The 27160-nt window shown below is 41.6% G+C and overlaps 1 protein-coding gene across 3 annotated transcripts in view; it reads right to left on the bottom strand.

The window, feature by feature from the left end:
* LOC115142357 (voltage-dependent calcium channel subunit alpha-2/delta-2-like) overlaps positions 1–27160 on the bottom strand; it is a 344103-nt gene that overhangs the window by 53994 nt on the left and 262949 nt on the right. For all 3 annotated transcript variants that reach the window (XM_065001983.1, XM_065001986.1, XM_065001984.1), the window contains exons 11-14: positions 22815–22976; positions 20277–20387; positions 19007–19085; positions 16764–16813 (exon numbers count right to left, since the gene is read on the bottom strand). In XM_065001983.1, the coding sequence (XP_064858055.1) occupies positions 16764–16813; positions 19007–19085; positions 20277–20387; positions 22815–22976 (402 nt within the window). The remainder of the gene's footprint in view (positions 1–16763; positions 16814–19006; positions 19086–20276; positions 20388–22814; positions 22977–27160) is intronic.

Raw genomic sequence — 27160 nt, 5'->3', positions numbered from 1 at the left:
ACCACAGTAGTGTACAGTATAAACACCTCTCTATGTTAACCACAGTAGTGTACAGTATAAACACCTCTCTATGTTAACCACAGTAGTGTACAGTATAAACACCTCTCTATGTTAACCACAGTAGTGTACAGTATAAACACCTCTCTATGTTAACCACAGCAGTGTACAGTATAAACACCTCTCTATGTTAACCACAGTAGTGTCTAAAAACCTATCTGTGTTAACCACAGCAGTGTATAAACACCTCCCTATGTTAACCACATTAGTGTACAGTATAAACACTCTCTATGTTAACCACAGTAGTGTACAGTATAAACACCTCTCTATGTTAACCACAGTAGTGTACAGTATAAACACCTCTCTATGTTAACCACAGTAGTGTACAGTATAAACACCTCTCTATGTTAACCACAGTAGTGTACAGTATAAACACCTCTCTATGTTAACCACAGTAGTGTACAGTATAAACACCTCTCTATGTTAACCACAGTAGTGTACAGTATAAACACCTCTCTATGTTAACCACAGTAGTGTACAGTATAAACACCTCTCTATGTTAACCACAGTAGTGTACAGTATAAACACCTCTCTATGTTAACCACAGCAGTGTACAGTATAAACACCTCTCTATGTTAACCACAGTAGTGTCTAAAAACCTCTCTGTGTTAACCACAGCAGTGTATAAACACCTCTCTATGTTAACCACAGTAGTGTATAAACACCACTCTATGTTAACCACAGTAGTGTATAAACACCTCTCTATGTTAACCACAGTAGTGTATAAACACCTCTCTATGTTAACCACAGTAGTGTATAAACACCTCTCTATGTTAACCACAGTAGTGTACAGTATAAACACCTCTCTGTGTTAACCACAGTAGTGTACAGTATAAACACCTCTCTATGTTAACCACAGTAGTGTATAAACACCTCTCTATGTTAACCACAGTAGTGTATAAACACCTCTCTATGTTAACCACAGTAGTGTACAGTATAAACACCTCTCTATGTTAACCACAGTAGTGTCTAAAAAAATATCTGTGTTAACCACAGCAGTGTATAAACACCTCCCTATGTTAACCACATTAGTGTACAGTATAAACACCTCTCTATGTTAACCACAGTAGTGTACAGTATAAACACCTCTCTATGTTAACCACAGTAGTGTACAGTATAAACACCTCTCTATGTTAACCACAGTAGTGTACAGTATAAACACCTCTCTATGTTAACCACAGTAGTGTACAGTATAAACACCTCTCTATGTTAACCACAGTAGTGTACAGTATAAACACCTCTCTATGTTAACCACAGCAGTGTACAGTATAAACACCTCTCTATGTTAACCACAGTAGTGTCTAAAAACCTATCTGTGTTAACCACAGCAGTGTATAAACACCTCCCTATGTTAACCACAGTAGTGTACAGTATAAACACCTCTCTATGTTAACCACAGTAGTGTACAGTATAAACACCTCTCTATGTTAACCACAGTAGTGTACAGTATAAACACCTCTCTATGTTAACCACAGTAGTGTACAGTATAAACACCTCTCTATGTTAACCACAGTAGTGTACAGTATAAACACCTCTCTATGTTAACCACAGTAGTGTACAGTATAAACACCTCTCTATGTTAACCACAGCAGTGTACAGTATAAACACCTCTCTGTGTTAACCACAGTAGTGTACAGTATAAACACCTCTCTATGTTAACCACAGTAGTGTATAAACACCTCTCTATGTTAACCACAGTAGTGTATAAACACCTCTCTATGTTAACCACAGTAGTGTACAGTATAAACACCTCTCTATGTTAACCACAGTAGTGTCTAAAAAAATATCTGTGTTAACCACAGCAGTGTATAAACACCTCCCTATGTTAACCACATTAGTGTACAGTATAAACACCTCTCTATGTTAACCACAGTAGTGTACAGTATAAACACCTCTCTATGTTAACCACAGTAGTGTACAGTATAAACACCTCTCTATGTTAACCACAGTAGTGTACAGTATAAACACCTCTCTATGTTAACCACAGTAGTGTACAGTATAAACACCTCTCTATGTTAACCACAGTAGTGTACAGTATAAACACCTCTCTATGTTAACCACAGCAGTGTACAGTATAAACACCTCTCTATGTTAACCACAGTAGTGTCTAAAAACCTATCTGTGTTAACCACAGCAGTGTATAAACACCTCCCTATGTTAACCACAGTAGTGTACAGTATAAACACCTCTCTATGTTAACCACAGTAGTGTACAGTATAAACACCTCTCTATGTTAACCACAGTAGTGTACAGTATAAACACCTCTCTATGTTAACCACAGTAGTGTACAGTATAAACACCTCTCTATGTTAACCACAGTAGTGTACAGTATAAACACCTCTCTATGTTAACCACAGTAGTGTACAGTATAAACACCTCTCTATGTTAACCACAGCAGTGTACAGTATAAACACCTCTCTATGTTAACCACAGTAGTGTCTAAAAACCTCTCTGTGTTAACCACAGCAGTGTATAAACACCTCTCTATGTTAACCACAGTAGTGTATAAACACCTCTCTATGTTAACCACAGTAGTGTATAAACACCTCTCTATGTTAACCACAGCAGTGTATAAACACCTCTCTGTTAACCACAGTAGTGTATAAACACCTCTCTATGTTAACCACAGCAGTGTATAAACACCTCTCTATGTTAACCACAGCAGTGTATAAACACCTCTCTATGTTAACCACAGTAGTGTACAGTATAAACACCTCTCTATGTTAACCACAGTAGTGTATAAAAACCTCTCTGTGTTAACCACAGTAGTGTACAGTATAAACACCTCTCTATGTTAACCACAGTAGTGTATAAACACCTCTCTATGTTAACCACAGTAGTGTATACACACCTCTCTATGTTAACCACAGTAGTGTACAGTATAAACACCTCTCTGTGTTAACCACAGTAGTGTACAGTATAAATGCCTCTCTATGTTAACCACAGTAGTGTATAAAAACCTCTCTGTGTTAACCACAGTAGTGTACAGTATAAACACCTCTCTTTGTTAACCACAGCAGTGTATAAACACCTCTCTATGTTAACATTACATTACATTTACATTTAAGTCATTTAGCAGACGCTCTTATCCAGAGCGACTTACCACAGTAGTGTACAAAAACCTCTCTGTGTTAACCACAGTAGTGTATAAAAACCTCTCTGTGTTAACCACAGCAGTGTATAAAAACCTATCTATGTTAACCACAGCAGTAAACAGTATAAACACCTCTCTATGTTAACCACAGTAGTGTATAAAAACCTCTCTGTGTTAACCACCGTAGTGTACAGTATAAACACCTCTCTATGTTAACCACAGCAGTGTACAGTATAAACACCTCTCTATGTTAAGCACAGTAGTGTATAAAAACCTCTCTGTGTTAACCACAGCAGTGTACAGTATAAAAACCTCTCTATGTTAACCACAGTAGTGTACAGTATACATTTACATTTACATTTAAGTCATTTAGCAGACGCTCTTATCCAGAGCGACTTACAAATTGGAGTATAAACACCTCTCTATGTTAACCACAGTAGTGTACAGTATAAACACCTCTCTATGTTAACTACAGTAGTGTATAAACACCTCTCTATGTTAACCACAGTAGTGTATAAACACCTCTCTATGTTAACCACAGTAGTGTACAGTATAAACACCTCTCTATGTTAACCACCGTAGTGTCTAAAAACCTCTCTGTGTTAACCACAGCAGTGTATAAACACCTCTCTATGTTAACCACAGTAGTGTCTAAAAACCTCTCTGTGTTAACCACAGTAGTGTATAAAAACCTCTCTGTGTTAACCACAGTAGTATACAGTATAAACACCTCTCTATGTTAACCACAGTAGTGTACAGTATAAACACCTCTCTATGTTAACCACAGCAGTGTACAGTATAAACACCTCTCTATGTTAACCACAGTAGTGTCTAAAAACCTCTCTGTGTTAACCACAGCAGTGTATAAACACCTCTCTATGTTAACCACAGTAGTGTACAGTATAAACACCTCTCTATGTTAACCACAGCAGTGTATAAACACCTCTCTATGTTAACCACAGTAGTGTACAAAAACCTCTCTGTGTTAACCACAGTAGTGTATAAAAACCTCTCTGTGTTAACCACAGCAGTGTATAAAAACCTATCTATGTTAACCACAGCAGTGTACAGTATAAACACCTCTCTATGTTAACCACAGTAGTGTATAAAAACCTCTCTGTGTTAACCACAGTAGTGTACAGTATAAATACCTCTCTATGTTAACCACAGCAGTGTACAGTATAAACACCTCTCTATGTTAACCACAGTAGTGTATAAAAACCTCTCTGTGTTAACCACAGCAGTGTACAGTATAAACACCTCTCTATGTTAACCACAGTAGTGTACAGTATAAAGACCTCTCTATGTTAACCACAGCAGTGTACAGTATAAACACCTCTCTATGTTAACCACAGTAGTGTCTAAAAACCTCTCTGTGTTAACCACAGTAGTGTATAAAAACCTCTCTGTGTTAACCACAGTAGTATACAGTATAAACACCTCTCTATGTTAACCACAGTAGTGTACAGTATAAACACCTCTCTATGTTAACCACAGCAGTGTACAGTATAAACACCTCTCTATGTTAACCACAGTAGTGTCTAAAAACCTCTCTGTGTTAACCACAGCAGTGTATAAACACCTCTCTATGTTAACCACAGTAGTGTACAGTATAAACACCTCTCTATGTTAACCACAGCAGTGTATAAACACCTCTCTATGTTAACCACAGTAGTGTACAAAAACCTCTCTGTGTTAACCACAGTAGTGTATAAAAACCTCTCTGTGTTAACCACAGCAGTGTATAAAAACCTATCTATGTTAACCACAGCAGTGTACAGTATAAACACCTCTCTATGTTAACCACAGTAGTGTATAAAAACCTCTCTGTGTTAACCACAGTAGTGTACAGTATAAACACCTCTCTATGTTAACCACAGCAGTGTACAGTATAAACACCTTTCTATGTTAACCACAGTAGTGTATAAAAACCTCTCTGTGTTAACCACAGCAGTGTACAGTATAAACACCTCTCTATGTTAACCACAGTAGTGTACAGTATAAACACCTCTCTATGTTATCCACAGTAGTGTACAGTATAAACACCTCTCTATGTTAACCACAGTAGTGTATAAACACCTCTCTATGTTAACCACAGTAGTGTATAAACACCTCTCTATGTTAACCACAGTAGTGTACAGTATAAACACCTCTCTATGTTAACCACAGTAGTGTCTAAAAACCTCTCTGTGTTAACCACAGCAGTGTATAAACACCTCTCTATGTTAACCACAGTAGTGTCTAAAAACCTCTCTGTGTTAACCACAGTAGTGTATAAAAACCTCTCTGTGTTAACCACAGTAGTATACAGTATAAACACCTCTCTATGTTAACCACAGTAGTGTACAGTATAAACACCTCTCTATGTTAACCACAGCAGTGTACAGTATAAACACCTCTCTATGTTAACCACAGTAGTGTCTAAAAACCTCTCTGTGTTAACCACAGCAGTGTATAAACACCTCTCTATGTTAACCACAGTAGTGTATAAACACCTCTCTATGTTAACCACAGCAGTGTATAAACACCTCTCTATGTTAACCACAGTAGTGTACAGTATAAACACCTCTCTATGTTAACCACAGTAGTGTATAAAAACCTCTCTGTGTTAACCACAGTAGTGTATAAACACCTCTCTGTGTTAACCACAGTAGTGTACAGTATAAACACCTCTCTATGTTAACCACAGTAGTGTACAGTATAAACACCTCTCTATGTTAACCACAGTAGTGTACAGTATAAACACCTCTCTATGTTAACCACAGCAGTGTATAAACACCTCTCTATGTTAACCACAGTAGTGTACAGTATAAACACCTCTCTATGTTAACCACAGTAGTGTACAGTATAAACACCTCTCTATGTTAACCACAGTAGTGTACAGTATAAACACCTCTCTATGTTAACCACAGTAGTGTACAGTATAAACACCTCTCTATGTTAACCACAGTAGTGTACAGTATAAACAACTCTCTATGTTAACCACAGCAGTGTACAGTATAAACACCTCTCTATGTTAACCACAGTAGTGTCTAAAAACCTCTCTGTGTTAACCACAGCAGTGTATAAACACCTCTCTATGTTAACCACAGCAGTGTATAAAAACCTCTCTGTGTTAACCACAGCAGTGTATAAACACATCTCTATGTTAACCACAGTAGTGTATAAACACCTCTCTATGTTAACCACAGCAGTGTATAAACACCTCTCTATGTTAACCACAGCAGTGTATAAACACCTCTCTATGTTAACCACAGCAGTGTATAAACACCTCTCTATGTTAACCACAGTAGTGTACAGTATAAACACCTCTCTATGTTAACCACAGCAGTGTACAGTATAAACACCTCTCTATGTTAACCACAGCAGTGTACAGTATAAACACCTCTCTATGTTAACCACATCAGTGTATAAACACCTCTCTATGTTAACCACAGTAGTGTACAAAAACCTCTCTGTGTTAACCACAGTAGTGTATAAAAACCTCTCTGTGTTAACCACAGCAGTGTATAAAAACCTATCTATGTTAACCACAGTAGTGTACAAAAACCTCTCTGTGTTAACCACAGTAGTGTATAAAAACCTCTCTGTGTTAACCACAGTAGTGTACAGTATAAACACCTCTCTATGTTAACCACAGCAGTGTACAGTATAAACACCTCTCTATGTTAACCACAGTAGTGTATAAAAACCTCTCTGTGTTAACCACAGTAGTGTACAGTATAAACACCTCTCTATGTTAACCACAGCAGTGTACAGTATAAACACCTCTCTATGTTAACCACAGTAGTGTATAAAAACCTCTCTGTGTTAACCACAGCAGTGTACAGTATAAACACCTCTCTATGTTAACCACAGTAGTGTACAGTATAAACACCTCTCTATGTTAACCACAGCAGTGTACAGTATAAACACCTCTCTATGTTAACCACAGTAGTGTCTAAAAACCTCTCTGTGTTAACCACAGTAGTGTATAAAAACCTTTCTGTGTTAACCACAGTAGTATACAGTATAAACACCTCTCTATGTTAACCACAGTAGTGTACAGTATAAACACCTCTCTATGTTAACCACAGCAGTGTACAGTATAAACACCTCTCTATGTTAACCACAGTAGTGTCTAAAAACCTCTCTGTGTTAACCACAGCAGTGTATAAACACCTCTCTATGTTAACCACAGTAGTGTACAGTATAAACACATCTCTATGTTAACCACAGCAGTGTATAAACACCTCTCTATGTTAACCACAGTAGTGTACAAAAACCTCTCTGTGTTAACCACAGTAGTGTATAAAAACCTCTCTGTGTTAACCACAGCAGTGTATAAAAACCTATCTATGTTAACCACAGCAGTGTACAGTATAAACACCTCTCTATGTTAACCACAGTAGTGTATAAAAACCTCTCTGTGTTAACCACAGTAGTGTACAGTATAAACACCTCTCTATGTTAACCACAGCAGTGTACAGTATAAACACCTCTCTATGTTAACCACAGTAGTGTATAAAAACCTCTCTGTGTTAACCACAGCAGTGTACAGTATAAACACCTCTCTATGTTAACCACAGTAGTGTACAGTATAAACACCTCTCTATGTTAACCACAGCAGTGTACAGTATAAACACCTCTCTATGTTAACCACAGTAGTGTCTAAAAACCTCTCTGTGTTAACCACAGTAGTGTATAAAAACCTCTCTGTGTTAACCACAATAGTATACAGTATAAACACCTCTCTATGTTAACCACAGTAGTGTACAGTATAAACACCTCTCTATGTTAACCACAGCAGTGTACAGTATAAACACCTCTCTATGTTAACCACAGTAGTGTCTAAAAACCTCTCTGTGTTAACCACAGCAGTGTATAAACACCTCTCTATGTTAACCACAGCAGTGTATAAAAACCTCTCTGTGTTAACCACAGCAGTGTATAAACACATCTCTATGTTAACCACAGTAGTGTATAAACACCTCTCTATGTTAACCACAGCAGTGTATAAACACCTCTCTATGTTAACCACAGCAGTGTATAAAAACCTCTCTGTGTTAACCACAGCAGTGTATAAACACATCTCTATGTTAACCACAGTAGTGTATAAACACCTCTCTATGTTAACCACAGCAGTGTATAAACACCTCTCTATGTTAACCACAGCAGTGTATAAACACCTCTCTATGTTAACCACAGCAGTGTATAAACACCTCTCTATGTTAACCACAGCAGTGTATAAACACCTCTCTATGTTAACCACAGTAGTGTACAGTATAAACACCTCTCTATGTTAACCACAGTAGTGTACAGTATAAACACCTCTCTATGTTAACCACAGCAGTGTATAAAAACCTATCTATGTTAACCACAGCAGTGTACAGTATAAACACCTCTCTATGTTAACCACAGTAGTGTATAAAAACCTCTCTATGTTAACCACAGTAGTGTACAGTATAAACACCTCTCTATGTTAACCACAGTAGTGTACAGTATAAACACCTCTCTATGTTAACCACAGTAGTGTACAGTATAAACGCCTCTCTATGTTAACCACAGTAGTGTATAAAAACCTCTCTGTGTTAACCACAGCAGTGTACAGTATAAGCATCTCTCTGTGTTAACTACAGTAGTGTACAGTATAAACACCTCTCTGTGTTAACCACAGTAGTGTATAAACACCTCTCTGTGTTAACCACAGTAGTGTACAGTATAAGCATATCTCTGTGTTAACTACAGTAGTGTACAGTATAAACACCTCTCTGTGTTAACCACAGTAGTGTATAAACACCTCTCTGTGTTAACCACAGTAGTGTACAGTATAAGCATATCTCTGTGTTAACCACAGTAGTCCACAGCATAAACCACAGCAGTAGGTTAATTTGATTGATTCAAAACACGTCAAAGATGTTTTTGGAATCATTTATTGATCCATGGAATGCTGTTTTTGGGTATTGGGGAAAATCAGCGACTGTGTGACAGGGATCACATCGCCCAAATCTGATAAGGAAACCTTGGGACCTTGGGAGTTTGATCCTAGATGTCAGTGGAACAGTCCCTGCTGTTTCTGTTCAAATTGATCATCAGAAAACAACAGGCTTTGGTGACCGCTTCACCAACTCCAATATATCTCAATTGTGGGTGAGGAATTCAGGAGGATTCAATCCTAATCCAACTAAAGATCTAGGTAGTTAAACTGCGCTGATCACGTGTACAAAATAGGGAGATAAAGACAATTCACGCTTGATCCGAAAATGTGGTCTAAGGCACTGTATGGAGGGTGTGACGAAATTGCGGAGCCTCTGGAGGCAAGCAGAGGCCAAATCGAGCCCTGTACCGGGTTGCGGTGCGCCTCCCAAATGCAAAGGCTCCGTATAGCTCCGCATTGACATGATTGGTTGACGGTAGGTGAGGGAGGGAGGTCCTGTATAAACACAAACTCACTTCCTTGACAACTTCCTTCACAACAGCTCTGCGCTGCTCCACGAAGTGCAAGAAGTACTGTATGAAAGCCCTGAATTCTGCTGACTGTATCACTGTAAATGTTGCACGGCCAATGCAGACGTCGGATTGACCATGCAGCGCCTTTTACTATGCAAAATAGGTCTTATTCACATCGTCAGTAAATAATGCCCCTTTTACATAATGGTATATTCGATTATAGCACCACTCGAACCCTAACCATAACAGTCTATGTATCCATCTTACACTCAAGGAGGGTCGCCCAGTGTGAACACACACAGAACAGTGCTGTTTTAGTGTTGTGCCTTGTGACCGTTTGTTATTCATGGCCTGAACACTGAGGTGCTGACAGGCGTAACCTATTCTATTATCATCTCACTAAAACTCTCGTTTAACGCTCTCGCCACAGGGAGATATTTCATCAGGATGATGACAGGCAGACCTTTTCACAGGATATAGGGGAAATGTTACACCTGACTAGAACAATTTAGCAAACATAAAAGTCAGCCAGAAAAAAAGGCTGAGGAGGTCCAAGGGAAACAGAGCCACAGGTAGGTAGAGGCCAGGGTCCAGGGTACAGGGTCCAGGGTCCAGGGTCTGGGGGCCAGGGTCCAGGGTCCAGGGTCTAGGGTCCAGGGTCCAGGGGCCAGGGTCGAGGGGCCAGGGTCCAGGGGCCAGGGGCCAGGAGCCAGGGGCCAGTGGCCAGGGGCCAGGGGCCAGGGTCCAAGCTTACCGTTCTATGGGTTATTGCGTTGCTACAACCAGGGACTACTTTACATGCCTGGCCCAGGCCAACACACTAGCATCCTGTCTGTTGGTCCAGCTACACTGTGAAACACAGGCTTTATCAGATATGTGTTATTAAGTACACTGTGAAACACAGGCTTTATCAGATATGTGTTACTAAGTACACTGTGAAACACAGGCTGCATCAGATATGTGTTACTAAGTACACTGTGAAACACAGGCTGCATCAGATATGTGTTACTAAGTACACTGTGAAACACAGGCTTTATCAGATATGTGTTACTAAGTACACTGTGAAACACAGGCTGCATCAGATATGTGTTACTAAGTACACTGTGAAACACAGGCTGCATCAGATATGTGTTACTAAGTACACTGTGAAACACAGGCTGCATCAGATATGTGTTACTAAGTACACTGTGAAACACAGGCTTTATCAGATATGTGTTACTAAGTACACTGTGAAACACAGGCTGCATCAGATATGTGTTACTAAGTACACTGTGAAACACAGGCTGCATCAGATATGTGTTACTAAGTACACTGTGAAACACAGGCTGCATCAGATATGTGTTACTAAGTACACTGTGAAACACAGGCTTTATCAGATATGTGTTACTAAGTACACTGTGAAACACAGGCTTTATCAGATATGTGTTACTAAGTACACTGTGAAACACAGGCTGCATCAGATATGTGTTACTAAGTACACTGTGAAACACAGGCTGCATCAGATATGTGTTACTAAGTACACTGTGAAACACAGGCTGCATCAGATATGTGTTACTAAGTACACTGTGAAACACAGGCTTTATCAGATATGTGTTACTAAGTACACTGTGAAACACAGGCTTTATCAGATATGTGTTACTAAGTACACTGTGAAACACAGGCTGCATCAGATATGTGTTACTAAGTACACTGTGAAACACAGGCTTTATCAGATATGTGTTACTAAGTACACTGTGAAACACAGGCTGCATCAGATATGTGTTACTAAGTACACTGTGAAACACAGGCTGCATCAGATATGTGTTACTAAGTACACTGTGAAACACAGGCTGCATCAGATATGTGTTACTAAGTACACTGTGAAACACAGGCTGCATCAGATATGTGTTACTAAGTACACTGTGAAACACAGGCTGCATCAGCTATGTGTTACTAAGTACACTGTGAAACACAGGCTGCATCAGCTATGTGTTACTAAGTACACTGTGAAACACAGGCTGCATCAGATATGTGTTACTAAGTACACTGTGAAACACAGGCTGCATCAGATATGTGTTACTAAGTACACTGTGAAACACAGGCTTTATCAGATATGTGTTACTAAGTACACTGCAATTCACAGGCTGCATCAGCTATGGGTGTGTGTGTGTGTGGGGGGGGGGGGGGTAGTGTAATGGAGGGACTAGAGGAGGGGTGGATTAGGCAACACAGCAGATCTGAAAGCCTCTCCCTGTGACTTCCTCTCTATTCTGCTAGAAGACAGAAGTGAGCTCTATCTCTCCCTGTGACTTCCTCTCTATTCTTACAGAAGACAGAAGTGAGCTCTATCTCTCCCTGTGACTTCCTCTCTATTCTCCCAGAAGACAGAAGTGAGCTCTATCTCTCCCTGTGACTTCCTCTCTATTCTACTAGAAGACAGAAGTGAGCTCTATCTCTCCCTGTGACTTCCTCTCTATTCTACTAGAAGACAGAAGTAAGCTCTATCTCTCCCTGTGACTTCCTCTCTATTCTACTAGAAGACAGAAGTGAGCTCTATCTTTCCCTGTGACTTCCTCTCTATTCTACTAGAAGACAGAAGTGAGCTCTATCTCTCCCTGTGACTTCCTCTCTATTCTACTAGAAGACAGAAGTGAGCTCTATCTTTCCCTGTGACTTCCTCTCTATTCTACTAGAAGACAGAAGTGAGCTCTATCTCTCCCTGTGACTTCCTCTCTATTCTGCTAGAAGACAGAAGTGAGCTCTATCTCTCCCTGTGACTTCCTCTCTATTCTACTAGAAGACAGAAGTGAGCACTATCTCTCCCTGTGACTTCCTCTCTATTTCAATTAAATTCAATTCAAGGGCTTTATTGGCATGGGAAACATGTGTTAACATTGCCAAAGCAAGTGAGGTAGACAACATACAAAGTGAATATATAAAGTGAAAAACAACAAAAATTAACAGTAAACATTACACATACAGAAGTTTCAAAACAGTAAAGACATTACAAATATTATTATATTTATACAATGTACAAATAGTTAAAGGACACAAGATAAAATGAATAAGCATAAATATGGGTTGTATTTACAATGGTGTTTGTTCTTCACTGGTTGCCCTTTTCTCGTGGCAACAGGTCACAAATATTGCTGCTGTGATGGCACACTGTGGAATTTCACCCAAAAGATATGGGAGTTTTTCAAAATTGGATTTGTTTTCGAATTCTTTGTGGATCTGTGTAATCTGGGGGAAATATGTCTCTAATATGGTCATACATTGGGCAGGAGGTTAGGAAGTGCAGCTCAGTTTCCACCTCATTTTGTGGGCAGTGAGCACATAGCCTGTCTTCTCTTGAGAGCCATGTCTGCCTACGGCGGCCTTTCTCAATAGCAAGGCTATGCTCACTGAGTCTGTACATAGTCAAAGCTTTCCTTAATTTTGGGTCAGTCACAGTGGTCAGGTATTCTGCCGCTGTGTACTCTCTGTGTAGGGCCAAATAGCATTCTAGTTTGCTCTGTTTTTTTGTTAATTCTTTCCAATGTGTTAAGTAATTATCTTTTTGTTTTCTCATGATTTGGTTGGGTCTAATTGTGCTGTTGTCCTGGGGCTCTGTAGGGTGTGTTTGTGTTTGTGAACAGAGCCCCAGGACCAGCTTGCTTAGGGGACTCTTCTCCAGGTTCATCTCTCTGTAGGTGATGGCTTTGTTATGGAAGGTTTGTGAATCGCTTCCTTTTAGGTGGTTGTAGAATTTAACGGCTCTTTTCTGGATTTTGATAATTAGTGGGTATCGGCCTAATTCTGCTCTGCATGCATTATTTGGTGTTTTACGTTGTACACGGAGGATATTTTTGCAGAATTCTGCGTGCAGAGTCTCAATTTGGTGTTTGTCCCATTTTGTGAAGTCTTGGTTGGTGAGCGGACCCCAGACCTCACAACCATAAAGGGCAATGGGCTCTATGACTGATTCAAGTATTTTTAGCCAAATCCTAATTGGTATGTTGAAATTTATGTTTATTTTGATGGCATAGAATGCCCTTCTTGCCTTGTCTCTCAGATCGTTCACAGCTTTGTGGAAGTTACCTGTGGCGCTGATGTTTAGGCCAAGGTATGTATAGTTTTTTGTGTGCTCTAGGGCAACAGTGTCTAGATGGAATTTGTATTTGTGGTCCTGGTGACTGGACCTTTTTTGGAACACCATTATTTTGGTCTTACTGAGATTTACTGTCAGGGCCCAGGTCTGACAGAATCTGTGCATAAGATCTAGGTGCTGCTGTAGGCCCTCCTTGGTTGGTGACAGAAGCACCAGATCATCAGCAAACAGCAGACATTTGACTTCGGATTCTAGCAGGGGGAGGCCGGTTGCTGCAGACTTTTCTAGTGCCCGCGCCAATTCGTTGATATATATGTTGAAGAGGGTGGGGCTTAAGCTGCATCCCTGTCTAACCCCACGACCCTGTGTGAAGAAATGTGTGTGTTTTTTGCCAATTTTAACCGCACACTTGTTGTTTGTGTACATGGATTTTATAATGTCGTATGTTTTACCCCCAACACCACTTTCCATCAGTTTGTATAGCAGACCCTCATGCCAGATTGAGTCGAAGGCTTTTTGAAATCAACAAAGCATGAGAAGACTTTGCCTTTGTTTTGGTTTGTTTGGTTGTCAATTAGGTGTGCAGGGTGAATACATGGTCTGTTGTACGGTAATTTGGTAAAAAGCCAATTTGACATTTGCTCAGTACATTGTTTTCATTGAGGAAATGTACGGGTCTGCTGTTAATAATAATGCAGAGGATTTTCCCAAGGTTACTGTTGACACATATTCCACGGTAGTTATTGGGGTCAAATTTGTCTCCACTTTTGTGGATTGGGGTGATCAGTCCTTGGTTCCAAATATTGGGGAAGATGCCAGAGCTAAGTATGATGTGAAAGAGTTTTAGTATAGCCAATTGGAATTTGTTGTCTGTATATTTGATCATTTCATTGAGGATACCATCGACACCACAGGCCTTTTTGGGTTGAAGGGTTTTTATTTTGTCCTGTAACTCATTCAATGTAATTGGAGAATCCAGTGGGTTCTGGTAGTCTTTAATAGTTGATTCTAAGATCTGTATTTGATCATGTATATGTTTTTGCTCTTTGTTCTTTGTTATAGAACCAAAAAGATTGGAGAAGTGGTTTACCCATACATCTCCATTTTGGATAGATAATTCTTCGTGTTTTTGTTTGTTTAGTGTTTTCCAATTTTCCCAGAGGTGGTTAGAGTCTATGGATTCTTCAATTGCATTGAGCTGATTTCGGACATGCTGTTCCTTCTTTTTCCGTAGTGTATTTCTGTATTGTTTTAGTGATTCACCATAGTGAAGGCGTAGACTCAGGTTTTCCGGGTCTCTATGTTTTTGGTTGGACAGGTTTCTCAATTTCTTTCTTAGATTTTTGCATTCTTCATCAAACCATTTGTCATTATTGTTAATTTTCTTCGGTTTTCTATTTGAGATTTTTAGATTTGATAGGGAAGCTGAGAGGTCAAATATACTGTTAAGATTTTCTACTGCCAGGTTTACACCTTCACTATTACAGTGGAATGTTTTACCCAGGAAATTGTCTAAAAGGGATTGAATTTGTTGTTGCCTAATTGTTTTTTGGTAGGTTTCCAAACTGCATTCCTTCCATCTATAGCATTTCTTAATGTTACTCAGTTCCTTTGGCTTTGATGCCTCATGATTGAGTATTGCTCTGTTTAAGTAGACTGTGATTTTGCTGTAGTCTGATAGGGGTGTCAGTGGGCTGACTGTGAACGCTCTGAGAGATTCTGGGTTGAGGTCAGTGATAAAGTAGTCTACAGTACTACTGCCAAGAGATGAGCTATAGGTGTACCGCTATTCTTCCAGAAGACAGAAGAGAGCTCTATCTCTCCCTGTGACTTCCTCTCTGTTCTTCTAGAAGACAGAAGTGAGCTCTATCTCTCCCTGTGACTTCCTCTCTATTCTGCTAGAAGACAGAAGTGAGCTCTATCTCTCCCTGTGACTTCCTCTCTATTCTTCCAAAAGACATAAGTGAGCTCTATCTCTCCCTGTGACTTCCTCTCTATTCTTCCAGAAAACAGAAGTGAGCTCTATCTCTCCCTGTGACTTCCTCTCTATTCTACTAGAAGACAGAAGTGAGCTCTATCTCTCCCTGTGACTTCCTCTCTATTCTACTAGAAGACATAAGTGAGCTCTATCTCTCCCTGTGACTTCCTCTCTATTCTACTAGAAGACAGAAGTGAGCTCTATCTCTCCCTGTGACTTCCTCTCTATTCTACTAGAAGACAGAAGTGAGCTCTATCTCTCCCTGTGACTTCCTCTCTATTCTACTAGAAGACATAAGTGAGCTCTATCTCTCCCTGTGACTTCCTCTCTATTCTACTAGAAGACAGAAGTGAGCTCTATCTCTCCCTGTGACTTCCTCTCTATTCTACTAGAAGACAGAAGTGAGCTCTATCTCTCCCTGTGACTTCCTCTCTATTCTACTAGAAGACAGAAGTGAGCTCTATCTCTCCCTGTGACTTCCTCTCTATTCTTCCAGAAGACAGAAGTGAGCTCTATCTCTCCCTGTGACTTCCTCTCTATTCTACTAGAAGACAGAAGTGAGCTCTATCTTTCCCTGTGACTTCCTCTCTATTCTACTAGAAGACAGAAGTGAGCTCTATCTCTCCCTGTGACTTCCTCTCTATTCTTCCAGAAGACAGAAGTGAGCTCTATCTCTCCCTGTGACTTCCTCTCTGTTCTTCTAGAAGACAGAAGTGAGCTCTATCTCTCCCTGTGACTTCCTCTCTATTCTGCTAGAAGACAGAAGTGAGCTCTATCTCTCCCTGTGACTTCCTCTCTATTCTTCCAAAAGACATAAGTGAGCTCTATCTCTCCCTGTGACTTCCTCTCTATTCTTCCAGAAAACAGAAGTGAGCTCTATCTCTCCCTGTGACTTCCTCTCTATTCTACTAGAAGACAGAAGTGAGCTCTATCTCTCCCTGTGACTTCCTCTCTATTGCTCTTTCCAAGCCTTCTTGTGTCATTTTGTAATTGGAATATTTAAAGGCATTATCTACATGTGCATAATTATCTTTAAAGAGGGTAATGAACTCAACATGACCTAGAAAACACCCTGAAGTTACAGTAAGGATTCACACAAATGCACACATACACACACTGAAGGAAGGATATATCACCTGCGTGTTAATTCTGATGGCTCCAATGGATGGAATCTCATAGTAGAATCCTGAAGATCAAAGTGAGAGAATCTGTTCAGTGGATACACAGTGATAATAACCAACAACATGGAGCTGTTCTGTTGTGGTGTGTATTGTAAAGGTAAAATTGCTATGCATATGTGAAATAACACAACAGCCCAGTGAAGTCTCATCATCTCAAGCTATTAGAGCAAATGTAGTGCTATGATTTTAACATGTCTCCTCAGCAGAATGCTGATTGTTCTCTATGGGGACATTGCATTTAGTACCCATTACGTGTGTTGGCCATTTGGTCATTTGCTGCAGATAGGTGTGTTTGTGTGTGTGGCATGTGTGTGCATGTGGTGTGTGTGTGTGTGTGTGTGTGTGTGTGTGTGTGTGTGTGTGTGTGCGCACGCACGCGTACGCATGTACACATGTGTGTGTGTACTGTGTGATTGATTTCAATTAAGATGCAATGGAGAAACAATTGGCCATTGACCTCCCGTCTCATCATCATTTTACTGCAGGATGTCAATGTAATGTGTGTTAGGGCTCATTGAGGATGCTGCTGATGTACCCCAGGCAGAACAGAACAGGACTGCTGATTAGGGATGGAGGAGAGGAGGGACACACTCACTCTGGGTCAATAACTGCTGCCGTTCCCCAAGTTATTAAAGCACAGAGTGTTTATACAAAGAGCCGCGAAATGGAGACAACATCCCCAGAATGTTAAGAGACAAGAATGCCTGGCGTTTTTAATAAATCACACACACACACACACACACACACACACACACACACACACACACACACACACACACACACACACACACACACACACACACACACACACACACACACACACACACACACGCACGCACACACACGCACACACACGCACACACACGCACACACACACGCACGCACGCACACACGCACACGCACGCACAAGCTCGCGCTCGCGCGCACACTTCCTATGACTGTTCAGAACAGTAGCTCCTTCCTTTGCTTAGTATTTTTGGCTGCCTGCCAGAGACTGTGACACCTCCAGTTGTAGGGCAGAACATGACAATAGGAATGAGGAGAGGAACCAAAATAGAAAGTAGAGAGCATGGACCAGAGGTCTACACCCAGGTCTTCAGCCACCGGAGAGAGGAGAAAGTTCAGCTCATAGTGAGACAGAGCGGGGGTAGGTTCAACTGAAGAAGGGATTGCAGCACAAGCCAAGTGAGAAAACAGTAAGGTTAGTCAAGAGGGAGCTGGGTATGTAATGTGTTTGCGAGGCGGATCCATGTGTGTGTGTAAGTGTGTGTTCTGGGTCAGAAGGTTCGGCTCAACATGTGTCTCTGTTTGTGTGTGATACCGAAGAAGAGCAATAAGCAAGGTGTTGTACGACCACATGTCAAAGGACAGCTCCACAGAGGAGAATACCTCAATAAGCATTGTCATAGTTTGGCATTGGCTTTGGTGCCATGCTAACAATTAGAGTGAGTGGCATGTTGGCACATGGGAGTAATCCTGGACTTCCCCCGATGCGCCTGCCTGTGTGAGAGGTGGTAGCCATGGTTATCATCACACAGCCAGGCTCCACCCGATAATGAATTACAACTTGTGGGGAGGGAGGCACTTCTGAAGCACTCTGAAGGCTCCACTGGAAATGAACTAATTAGCGTTCTTTAGGAGGGATGCTTCTTGTGATGGGAAGAAGGGAGAGCTCAGCGTATTAGAGAAAAGTTGAGACAGTGAGAAATCAAACAACAGAGAGAGAGAGAGAGAGAGAGAGAGAGAGAGGAGAGAGAAAGAGAGAGAGAGGAGAGAGAGATAGTGAGAGAGAGAGAGAGAGGTGAGAGAGATAGTGAGAGAGAGAGAGAGAGAGAGAGAGAGAGAGAGAGAGACGAGAGAAAGAGACATTTGGTTAAAAAAATAGTGAAACAGAGAGAACATAGAAGTGGAATTGTACATTGGTTATGGTTCAGAGTGGGCATGAGGTCATGAGGTCAAGAGGACTAATGGAGGAAAGGAGGATAGCTTAGTCATCTAGGTTGTGGACAGCTGGGCAGTTTGTTTGGAGTTTGGTTATATGATGACATAATAATATCACATATTTTCTGGTTTCTGTTTGCTAGACATGGGGAGTGTTGATAGGCCGCAGAAGGAGCTTCTGTTCTCCTCTATCTATGACCGTAGATGTAAAGTCTCTCCATGTCACTACACTTTACAGGCACACCCTCTCTACTCACCTTTGTTGGCACAAGCTATCCACTGCAAGGGGGTGACATCATAGTTGTGCTGCCCAACTGAAAAGGTAAATACTCGAATCTGGAAGGTGAGGAGATAGTGGGCAGAGAGAGAAAAACTGAGATCAGTAGAATCAACATTCTTCTCGCACAGTGAGAAAGCAAAATGGCAGCAGCATTTCAAGCCATGTGAGCGAGGATGAAGAGAAAAAAAGAAGGAGAGGGAGAAAGATAGACAGGGAGAAAGAAAGAGAGTGAGTGAGTGCATGTGTTGGCTGTAATTTCATGGGTTCTGATAATAAAGTGGCTAATTAGTCAGCAGGTCAGAGCTGTTAACACCAGCAGCAAGACAAGAAAAGAGACAGAGAGAGAGATAACAGGGAGAGAGAGAGAGAGAGAGAGAGAGAGAGAGAGAGAGAGAGATGACAGGGAGGGAGAGAGAGAGAGAGAGAGAGAGAGAGAGAGAGAGAGAGTGAGAGTGTGTGAGTGAGAGAGAGAGAGAGAGAGAGAGAGAGAGAGAGAGAGAGAGATGACAGGGAGGAGGAGAGAGAGAGAGAGAGAGAGAGCGAGAGAGAGAGAGAGAGAGAGAGAGAGAGAGAGAGAGATGACAGGGAGGAAGAGAGAGAAAGAGAGAGAGAGAGAGAGAGAGAGAGAGGAGAGAGAGAGAGATGACAGGAGGAAGAGAGAGAGAGAGAGAGCGGAGAGAGAGAGAGAGAGAGAGAGAGAGAGAGAGAGAGATGACAGGGAGGAAAGAGAGAGAGAGAGAGAGAGAGAGAGAGAGAGAGAGAGAGAGAGAGAGAGAGAGAGAGAGAGATGACAGGGAGGAAGAAGAGAGAGAGAGAGAGAGAGAGAGAGAGAGAGAGAGGAGAGAGAGATGACAGGGAGGAAGAGAGAGAGAGAGAGCGAGAGAGAGAGAGAGAGAGAGAGAGAGAGAGAGAGAGAGAGAGAGAGAGAGCGGAGAGAGAGATGACAGGGAGGGAGAGAGAGAGAGCGGAAAAAAAGCCAACGTGTAGGAAAAGAGGATCTGAGCAGACACCCATAAGGCTGGATCTATGTCCAAGGATGGAACTTTTGGAATCATTAAGATTCTCACCAAAAGAATGGCAATTGCTGTTGATAAATATAGCATTTCTTTGATAAGGATAAGTAAGGGATGAGAGAGAGAGAGAAGAGAGAGTACAGACTGGTTCATCAACTCTTAAACATGCATGCACTGATTCATTGGGAGACTAGGATTGATGAATAGATAATTGGTTTTTGGGGACAGACTCACTGTTTTGTTGGGCCAGTTGTACTTCTCAAAGATGTCCTGTGCACGATCCTCTCCTCCATCTGTAAACATCATTATCATCTTATTGCAGCCCGCCCTTGGGGCGCCGGTATCCTGTGGAACAGAGAGAGAGAGAGACGGAGAGGTTGAGAGAAAGGGAGAGGGAGAGGAAGAGGGAGAGATACAGAGACAAGTACAAAGAGAGAGTGATTAGTGAGAGAGAGAGAGAAAGAGAGAGAGAGAGAGAGAGAAGGAGAGAGAGAGAGAGTGAAGGAGAGAGAGAGTGGGAAGGAAAGGGAGAGGGAGATAGAAAGAGAGAAAGAGATACAGAGATACAGAGATACAGAGAGAGATACAAATAGAGAGTGATTAGTGAGAGAGAGAGAGAAAGAGAGAGAGAGAGAGAGAGAAGGAGAGAGAGAGAGAGTGAAGGAGAGAGAGAGTGGGAAGGAAAGGGAGAGGGAGATAGAAAGAGAGAAAGAGATACAGAGATACAGAGAGAGATACAAATAGAGAGTGATTAGTGAGAGTGGGGGGAAACAGTCAGGAAAAGGAAGAGGACACAAACTATATAGACATTATAAAGTATAGCCTCTCCATCCAGGTAATCACAAAAACATGGTGTCTTGTTCATCACAAGAGAAAAGAATGATTGAGCAAAGTCTGGCTTCCAGTTCGCCTTCGAACAGCTGTAGAGTCTATGTTCTAATATGTTAGCTAATGTGTAAACTGCATGTACAGTGCACAATACATCCACATATATGGGATTGAAGTGTACATATAACTTTCTGTGTAGGGTAATTTATCCTGTGCTGTTGGTTAAATGTGTTCTGTGCCCAGGCATTGGTTGAATGTGTTCCGTGGCCAGGTGTTGGTTGAATATGTTCCGTGGCCAGCCGTTGGTTAAATGTGTTCCGTGGCCAGCCGTTGGTTAAATGTGTTCTGTGGCCAGGCGTTAGTTAAATGTGTTCTGTGGCCAGGTGTTGGTTAAATGTGTTCCGTGGCCAGCCGTTGGTTAAATGTGTTCTGTGGCCAGGCGTTAGTTAAATGTGTTCTGTAGCCAGGTGTTGGTTAAATGTGTTCCGTGGCCAGGCGTTGGTTGAATGTGTTCCGTGGCCAGGTGTTGGTTAGATGTGTTCCGCGGCCAGGCATAAGTTAAATGTGTTCCGTGGCCAGGTGTTGGTTAAATGTGTTCCGTGGTCAGGCGTTGGTTAAATGTGTTCCGTGGCCAGGTGTTGGTTAAATGTGTTCCGTGGCCAGGTGTTGGTTAAATGTGTTCCGTGGCCAGGCATAAGTTAAATGTGTTCCGTGGCCAGGTGTTGGTTAAATGTGTTCCATGGTCAGGCGTTGGTTAAATGTGTTCTGTGGCCAGGCGTTGGTTAAATGTGTTCCGTGGCCAGTTGTTGGTTAGATGTGTTCCGTGGTCAGGTGTTGGTTAACTAGGCTGGGCTAGACTGGGCTAGGCTGGGCTAGGCTGGGCTATAGGCTGGGCTAGGCTATAGGCTGGGCTAGGCTGGGCTATAGGCTGGGCTATAGACTGGGCTATAGGCTGGTCTAGACTGGGCTAGGCTGGACTATAGGCTGGGCTAGGTTGGGCTATAGGCTGGGCTAGGCTGGGTTGTAGGCTAGGCTGGACTATAAGCTGGGTTGTAGGCTGGGTTGTAGGCTGGGCTAGGTTGGGCTATAGGCTGGGCTAGGCTGGTGTAGACTGGGATATAGGCTGGGCTAGGCTGGGCTATAGGCTAGGCTGGGGTAGGCTGGGGTAGACTGGGATATAGGCTGGCCTATAGGCTGGGCTAGACTGGGCTAGACTGGGCTAGGCTGGGCTATAGGCTGGGCTAGGCTGGGGTATAGGCTGGGCCATAGACTGGGCTAGGCAAGGCTGGGCTAGACTGGGCTATAGACTGGGCTGTAGGTTGGGTTGTAGGCTGGGCTAGGCAAGGCTGGGCTAGGCTGGGCTGGGCTGGGCTATAGGCTGGGCAATAGTCTGGTCTATGCTGGGCTAGACTGAGCTATAGGCTGGGTTGTAGGCTGGGCTAGGCAAGGCTGGGCGCTTGGCATTGTGCCTCTCGGCCCACCAGAAGAATATAAAGTGTCTGTGGCTGATCTTTCTCTCATCAATCATCCCATCAGAGCCCATAAAGTAAGCCTCCTATAATATATAGGAGTATAGAGAGCTGAGCTGAGGCAGCACCTGTGTAGACAGACAGACAGACTTACAGCAATGCCTGCCTGGTTGCCTCCCTGCTGCACACACACACAGGGACCTCTGCTGTGCTGGCTAGCCCACTGCAGTGGCAGTTCCTAATCCCACTGACTGACTAACTAGTGGCCCCTTTGGGCTCCATTCAGATGAGGCATAATCCTCTGATTGTCTAAAGAGTGGCTTGGTAGCACAGGGTCAATTCCAATGTCAATTGGGATGTCAGTATGCTAATTAGCATGTCTTATACCATGGGCATTTCATGGAAGACCTAGCCTAACCTATCACCCTGAAATAACCCCAGAAGAGCGTGACTGACTGCTGGCTCTTAGTCTTACATTGAGTAGCTGTTCGAAGGCGAACTGGAAGCCAGACTTGTAGTCAGTGGTTCCTTTGGCTTGCATGTGCATGATAGACTCCTTGAAGATCTTCTTGTTTCTCATGTTGGCCTGGACCAAGGTCTTAAAACAGGGGACGACAGCATCAGCCTTCTCGTTAAACTGTGGGGGGGTGGAGAGACAGATAACAATGAAGAATTGAATGAGTCTGGATGTGACCACGCTGCTCGCTCGTTGGCATTGAGGGCGACTCCATCTGCAGTGTGTTGGGATGAGGAGGGGGATGTGGGTTGCTTGATAATTACAGCTTTCCATACAAAGAACAGGTGCACCTGGAATTCCAAAGCAAACCAAGAACAAACGAAAAACACCCACCCAAGGTAATGTCATCTAGATCTCATCTCCTCTGATAAATTAAAATTAGTCTCGGGCTGTGTGTTTGTCTGTGTGTGTCTTTGTGTGTGTGTTTGTCTGTGTGTGTGTTTTTGACAGACAGAGAGGTAAACAGTGAGCAGTGTGTCTATATGTGATTAGCATCGAACAGCAATGCCTGTAATGTCAGGTTTTTAATGGCCTTTCTTCTTGAAAGTCAACTTTAAATTCTGTTGACATTTTGAAGACAGAATGATGGCATAAAATAGGTTAAACATTTGGTGCATGAAAATCTGACATTTCTTTCTGTTCGTGCAGTTTGATATTTACAGTTTATTGGTAAAAAATGGAAAAATAACACAAACTATAGTATTCCTTGTCACAGATTATGATCTCGTAACAAAATGACAAGAACACAATGTAATGGTTCCGTTGAAGGTTATACTGTATTGGAAAACAGAAGAGTTTGTTGAATCAGATTAAGATAGAAGAATTGCATTACAAAACACTATATATCCTAGGTGAGACAACCACATATCACAGTCAAATATACAATATACGAACATTCAATTCCGGCTAAAACAATGGATAAATAGTGTTTTGCAAACAAAAAAACAATTTTCATACACATCTAAAATCTATGAATAAAAAAATCGGAGAACAGTTTACACACATGAAGGTACCCATAATCAACCATTTCTGATGAGAAAACACAAATGTGAATAATTGGTGGATATAGCGTTTTGGAAATAAACGCTTCAGTAGTTGTGCTTGTAACAGGGCAGTGGAAGGCATTTCGGCCAGCAGCGTACCACCCTGCATACCACTGCTGGCTTGCTTCTGAAGCTAAGCAGGGTTGGTCTTGGTCAGTTCCTGGATGGGAGATCAGATGCTGTTGGAAGGCCAGTAGGAGGCACTCTTTCCTCTGGTCTAAAAAAACATATCCTAATTCCCCAGGGCAGTGATTGACACTGCCCTGTGTAGGGTGCTGTCTTTCAGATGGGTGGTTAAACTGGTGTCCTGACTCTCTGAGGGCATTAAAGGTCCCATGGCACTTATTGTAAGAGTAGGGGTGTTAACCCTGGTGTCCTGGCTGAATTCCCAATCTGGCCCTCAACCCATTCATGGTTACCTAATTAATCCCCAGTTTACAATTGGCTCTTTCCTCTCCCCTGTAACTGTTCCCCAGGTTGTTGCTGTAAATGAGAATGTGTTCTCAGTCAATTGATTTGATTTAGATGCACTATTGTAAAGTGGCTGTTCCACTGGATGTCATAAGGTGAACGCACCAATTTGTAAGTCGCTCTGGATAAGAGCGTCTGCTAAATGTAAATGTAAATAACAATAATGAGAATATTTGACTGATCAAATGCAGAGTTTGAATTACGATTGTATTACTGTAACAACAATGATTACTGTTGGTGTCTACAGACCAACAACCATTTTCTTTCCTTCCTACTTCCAGAGCTCTTAATTTCTTTAAAGGGGTGGAAATCAGCCTCGTTCCCACCCAAATTATCACGCTAATTTCTGCCTCTTAGAGCTGGGATTTAGAAACATACACTGACTAAAACCACTGGATTATGGAGGATTAACCACCCAAGTCTCTAAACAGGGCTACCCCGCCAGTGTGTGTGTGTGGCGAGTGCGGGCGTGCAAATGCGTGCAAGTGTAGGCTACCCATGTATGCAGTGAGTCAGATAATGCAGCATTCAATGGAAAACCTAAGAAGCAAGGCAGGGAGACTGTTGGTGAGATAAAGACAGCACAATCACACATAGACTGGGGGTTGAAACATTGTGGGATTATAACCATGTGGGAAAGTTATAGTTTTTACAGTATATGTAGCTATGCATACATTCCTGCAAACCGGGAACATTACCAGAACAGTGTAGGTATATTACAAGAGATAGGTTCCTAAAACACAAAATATGCTCAGTTGTGATGACATTCATACAATGTTTAAAGTAGGATGCACAGGACATTCCGTTAATGTTGTAAGAATGAAATAAGTCAGTTTGTATGATGTTCATAGTATATTTGTTGAAGGTTTTACACAATACTCCATTGATGTTCAGGCAATAAACATTTGACCTTGTCTTGGAGCTCCTCAGAACATTTCAAGAACATTTTATATTTATGTTTTACCACAACATTCTCAGCATGCAAATGAAATCAGATTGGAATACATCCCCATTATGTTCTTCTCCACATTTACTGGCAATTCTCATTTGAGGACTGTACTGTCGGTCATATAGAGACACATGGCATTTTCGTTTCATTCTAAGGACATTTGAACAGCATTTAATCATACAAACACAAACAATATTTTACTATATAAAAATACTTTGTGTAAAAATGTACTATTCAACTTTAAGAAACACACCCAATATAATTTCTACTTTGGAGACGCTTGATATGTTCCCCCTGGCTTATTTTTCATGATCCTAGATCAGCACTCATAGTATTGGATACCTGGTAAACATGGACCCAGAGGTACGCAGCATATAAAGAGGAAAGGGGAAGTGATGGTGACTAACCCAGTTAACCGTTAGTTATGTCTAAGAAGGTTTAAAAGGACGCATGGAATTCCTGATTGACCATACAGCCATGGCTATATTTCATTTACATTTATTTATTGAACTAAGCAAGTCAGTTAAGAACAAATTCTTATTTACAATGACAGCCTAGGAAGTGGGTTAACTGCCTTGTTCAGGGGCAGAAGAACAGATTTTTACCTTGTCAGCTCAGAGATTCAATCTAGCAACCTTTCGGTCACTGACCAAATGCTCTACCCACTAGGCTACCTGCCACCCCATATTTATATACTGATAAAATAAGACATAAGAGCGCTTCCCAGGTGACGCAGAGGTGACCTGGTGACCTGGCTTGGGAACCAAACCGTGCAGGTTCAAACCCACATGGGCAGATTGTCAACATATGAAGTGTAAAACATATGGTTGTATTTGTTGGATTGAATGCTGTTCACATGTCCGGTGAAGGAAAATAACATTCCAGGTGTGCCTTGTTCATTTTGAGCCAGTCAGTTGTGTTATGACAAGGTAGTGGTGGTATACAGAAGATAGCCCTATTAGGTAAAAGACCGAGTGCTATGATGAAACTGGCTCTCATGAGGACCGCCACAGGAAAGGAATATCCAGAGTTACCTCTGCTGCAGAGGATAAGTTAATTAGAGTTAACTGCACCTCAGATTGCAAGATTAATGGGAATTCCTTCAAGACTGTTGGAAAAGCCTTCCAGGTGAAGCTGGTTGAGAGAATGCCAATCGTGTGCAAAGCTGTCATCAAGGCTGTCATCAAGGCAAAGGGTGGCTACCTTGAGGAATCACAAATATAAAATATATTTAGATTTGTTTAACATGATTCCATATGTGTTATTTCATAGTTTTGATGTCTTCACTACTATTTTACAATGTCGAAAATTGTAAAAATAAAGAAAATCCCTTGACTGGTACTGCAGTATTTTGTAAATGTTCTGAAGACCTCCATGACAAGGTCAAATGTATATTGCGTGAATATGAATGGAATATTATGTTAAACCTAAAACAAATATGGTGCTCTCATGCATGGTTCATAAAACTCACTTATTTCATTCTTACAACATTAAATAAAATCGAATCGACTCAAATTGTATTTGTCACTCGCAGCGTATACAACAGGTGTAGACATTACCATGAAATGCTTACTTACAAGTCCTTTCCCAACAATACAGAGTTAAAAGGTAATAACAATTAGCACCATTTAAAAAAGGAAATAGTAACACAATAAAATAACAATAACAAAGCTATATACAAAGAGTCAATGTGTGTTTTGTGTGTTTTGTGTGTTGAGCATATGTAGTGTGTGTGTGTGTGTGTGTGTGTGTGTGTGTTTATGTATGTGTGTGTGTGTGTGTGTATGTGTGTGTGTGTGTGTGTATGTGTGTGTGTGTGTTTGTGTGTGTGTGTGTGTGTG

This window comes from Oncorhynchus nerka, linkage group LG15 (genome assembly GCF_034236695.1).
Source record: "Oncorhynchus nerka isolate Pitt River linkage group LG15, Oner_Uvic_2.0, whole genome shotgun sequence".
NCBI classification, from domain to species: domain Eukaryota; kingdom Metazoa; phylum Chordata; class Actinopteri; order Salmoniformes; family Salmonidae; genus Oncorhynchus; species Oncorhynchus nerka.
This window is presented reverse-complemented; position numbering and strand designations above follow the sequence as displayed.